The sequence below is a fragment of the Theobroma umbraticum genome, unplaced genomic scaffold (genome assembly GCF_002168275.2).
Source record: "Theobroma umbraticum cultivar Fairchild unplaced genomic scaffold, ASM216827v3 scaffold_115.0, whole genome shotgun sequence".
In the NCBI taxonomy this organism is placed as follows: domain Eukaryota; kingdom Viridiplantae; phylum Streptophyta; class Magnoliopsida; order Malvales; family Malvaceae; genus Theobroma; species Theobroma umbraticum.
In genome coordinates, this window is record NW_018397284.1 from 1,168,016 (window position 1) to 1,172,505 (window position 4,490).

At 31.2% G+C, this 4,490-nt stretch overlaps 1 protein-coding gene across 1 annotated transcript in view; it reads right to left on the reverse strand.

Moving 5' to 3' along the window:
* The window catches only part of LOC110428437 (uncharacterized), a 7,737-nt gene extending 7,315 nt beyond the window's left edge, over positions 1-422 (reverse strand). Inside the window, exon 1 of the mRNA XM_021444267.2 lies at positions 272-422. Within this exon, the coding sequence (XP_021299942.1) occupies positions 272-422 (151 nt within the window). The remainder of the gene's footprint in view (positions 1-271) is intronic.
* Positions 423-4,490: the final 4,068 nt, after the last annotated feature.

Here is a 4,490-nt window from a genome sequence, read left to right on the forward strand (position 1 = left end):
CCTTCTCATACCTGCACAAACAAATGTCACAATTATTCAACAATTCCACAAAAACGAACCAATAAAAATGAAGGCTTTGAAAGAACAAAAAAAAGAAGGGGGGAGGAGGTTAAAAATAATTACACTTCAAGTTGGTCAATGACGCAGCCATCTTCAAGGACCTCAAGGAAGAAATGGTGAGAAGGAGGCTCGCTCCACTGAGGGATTGCGTAAGGCACAGAAGAAAGCTCTGAGCTTGACGGCTATTCAACTGAATTTGGTTCTGAATCACAAGTTGATTCCTTTTCTTGGTCTGGGGGCTTTTGGGGAGGATCCCTTGAGGTTTTGACTGTTGTGGGTTCGGATTCTTCTTGGGTTATCAGTTCAGGTTCCGTCGAGACGTTTGGGTTGCGCGGTGGCGGTGGACCCATATTGGTGGTCATGGTTGCGCATAGAGAGTACATGGCCTAGAGAGGCTAAGGCGCCACAAGGACCAATGTTAAAAGATCGGTCCGGACTATGGACAAAAGACCAAGGAGAGCATATGGGCGGGTCGGTTTTGCGATGGATCCGGGTTTTAATTTTTATATATTCAGTGCAAGAAAATGGGTCCGGCCCAAAATATAGAATTACAGATTATTATATATATTAATAGGGATTATATTTGATACACTTAAATTGTACAGTTTTTATGTATTGTCTGGCCAGGAGATTAGGAGAGAACATCAGTCGATTAGGGGAGAAATAATTATTGATAAAACTGATGGTAAATTTTAATTGATCAAAGCCAACCGAGTTTAATGAAATGTAGATCAACTAAAATTGATCTCAATTTCGATCGGTTGAATGCTGAGATGGATTTGGATTGAAATAGCCCAAAGCCGATAAAAATTGAAAAGTTTGTATTAAGTTTAGACTTAAAACTGTGTTACTCATATTTTAATTAAAATCAAGTCTATTTTATTTAAATAAGTAATCCAATTCATATGATTTATTTTTAATTAAATAAATAAACATTATATAATTTTTTAATTAAAAAATACTCTATATTATTTATTTATAAGAATGCAAAAACAAAATTTATCTTTGTTAAATAAAATATATTAAATTTGCTGACAAAAAAATTAAATAAAATGGAAAGATAAGGGAATAAACATTTTCATAAATTGTACATTATATGGAATCCAATTTAGTCTGTTATGCAATGCAATTAATCTAAATGTGAGAAGTGCAACATAAAATTAATAAATTGTATATACTACAAATTCATAAAAGTTAGAAATTATACAACATAAATTACTAAATTTTAAAACATAAATTTGATGGACCTTGGACCTCCAACTCCAATTTAGTGATTTTTCAAAATATGATCCTACAAGTGTTAAAATATAAAATAATTAGTATAAATGATTTTATTAAGATAATTTAAATAAATTATAAATGTATATATGCATAACACTTAATGATAATATTACCTAAAAAATGAAAACAGTCGATATGAATAACACGTTACTCAAAGTCAGATCCTGACTCAGCCTCAGTCTCACGTATGGGCACTAGTGTAATCTTTGACAAATCTTAAAAATTAAAATTGCAAATATGGTAAAATTTTTAAACAAATAACTAAAGAAACAAAAAAATAAATTGAGAAAAAGAAATGATACTATATAGGATGATCCTATATTATGGTAAATTAAACAAAGAACTAAAGAAAAAAAGAAATAATTATCGAAATTAAGTTTATCGATCTCGTCCAAATCATCCTTAGTCTGCTTCGAATCACCACGTGCTTTTCCATTTAGCCAATCTTGAGCACAAATAAGTGTTTGCACAATCTTAGGAGTCAAAAAACTCTTAAATGCATCAAGCACATGTCCCCCGATCCTAAAAGTGGATTCTGAAACAATTGTTGAGACAAGAACCTTTAATACATCATGAGCAATAGCAGCAAGCATAGGAAACCTATCCTAATTAAGTTTCCACTACATGAGAACATCAAAGTCAGTATCTTCATCATCAGCCACCGACTCAGATAAATATTTATTCAATTCTTATTTTTGCTCCTCCAAGCCATTGTTTAACCGATGCCTCTTAAAAGCTCCTAATCTTCTCTTTGTAGTTATTGGGTCCTTGCCACTCGAAACAATAGCATTGCCATGCCCACTTTCACCACCGATGGCTTTTCGTATTGACATTTGAGACTTTTGACCACTTTCACACAAACATGAGATTAAGATTGAGGTTGAGGTTACAACATATTCCTATAATATTGAAACAACTCATCCATTGTTCTTTTCACTAAAGAAAACATCAATAAAGCTTGCTCGGTAGAATAGATATCTTAGAAAGGAAATTTAATATAAGCAAGCTTTTTCCTCAGACCAAAGAATAGAGGTAGTGCAGAACATCAAATTCATTTTTTCCACATACCCCCAATACTTGTCAAATTTAGTTTTCATTTTCATTGTCATAGACTTCAAATCAACATCATCACTTTGTTGCCATTCGATCAAAGTGCCATATACATTAGAAATAGAATCAAGAAAAGAATTTGCAGTGACATAAGATGTACTTGAAACATTTAACGGTCGTATCATAAAACTCTTTCAAGAAAAGAGAAATTCTCCTAAAAGTTGCCTAAGCTTTATCATCAAACACCAAGTCTCCATTCCTCATTAGCTCACTTTTGTAACCATTATCATAATGCTCAAATGATGCAAAAGCCCTCTCAAATTTCTTAGTTGTATCCAACATCAAAAAAGTAGAATTTCATCCAGTGCACACATCAAAACACAATAAACACTTACTATCACCTCCTCCATTACTAGCACATTCTATAAACTTGGTTAATCTAGAAGGATATTATTTAACATGTTTTGTTGCCGCTCTAACACTAACAATTAAGTCATTGATATCCTTTAATCCATTAGTCACAGTAAGACTAACAATATGTGCAACACATCTCATATGAAAAAATTTACCTCTTAAAATATTAGTTCTGACAACATTAAATTTTTTCCTCTAATGTCTTATGGCAATATTATTGGAACTAGCATTATCAACAGTAATGGAAAACACCTTTTGAATCCCTCAATCAACCAAAGATCTATCAATTGCCTTTCAAATAGCTTGCCTTTTGTGACTAGTAATTGGACTAAAGTTCAAAATCCTTTTTTGCAACTTCCCATCTTTATCAATAAAATGAACAATCAAACACAAGTAATTAATTTTTTGTACCAAAGTCCATATGTCTATGGTGAGACATATTTTACTAGGACATGATCTTAAAATTTCTTTCATATGAGTTTTTACATCAACATAAACCTTATAACAATCCCTAATAATGGTCCATCGTGACGATATATGAAATATAAAACATGCTTACTTTATGTGTTTCCTATACCTTTGGCCTTCCACAAATCTAAAAGGTAACTCATCTACAATGATCATCTCAACTAAACTCCTCTTAGTTGCATTCTGATCAAACTTCCAACTATCCAAAGACCCATCTCTTGATGAAAAAACTATGTCCATTTGATTACTCTCCTCATTGGCATGGAGCATATTCAACTTTGGACAAACCTTAACATGATTATTTAAAAAAGATGTTCCATTTTTTTTTTGTATCAGCACATAAAACCTTATCACAATGGCTACATCTAACCTTATGATTACCTTTGTTATCAAAAAAATTTGTGAAGTGATCCCACACAGGCAATTATGTCTTAAATGGTTCCTTTTGTTTTTGTGGTTTAAAGCTTACCGCTTCACTTCTTACGTTGCTTTCAATAGCACTTGCATCAATATGAGGTGTAAATGTTGTCTCATTAGTTACCACGTTTATATCTTCTTCAATTTCATTTGACATATACAAAATAAATAAATAAATCATCATATAACTAAATAAATTTGGTATGCCAAAGTGAAAAATAATAATAGTACCAAGTACAAACAAAACAAAATAGGTAGAATAAAATGTTGAAGAAAATATTATGAGTGACATGGTACTATTAGAGAAATGTAAACATGAAATCTATAAAGTGAACTTCACTTTTCAAATTTCATTTTTACATTTGTCTAATAGTACCAGGTCACTCATAACATTTTCTTCCTACTAAATGTGGTAAAAAAAATTCAATGACTTGTTATATTTAATAAAATTTAATTGAAAACACAATAATAACATTGAATAAATTGTTATGTGTGAGTGTGACTTGTTATATTTTTAATAACATTTAACAAAATTAAATTTAATTCAACTCTAGTAATTTTTTGAAAAGTTAATTTTATTTCATAATTGGCTCTACAAAAAGCATAACTTTCAGGAAGATGACGAGGACACAATCAAAGTTCAAAGACAGCAAAACTCTATCATCCTTCTTCAGGTTGCCTATAAGATCAAGATGATCTATATCCATATCTCATAGCAATTATAATCCTATATCTATTCTCTATATAGAAAATATCAAAGATCAAGGAAATTCCATCTCAAACAAGACATTGAACCCCAG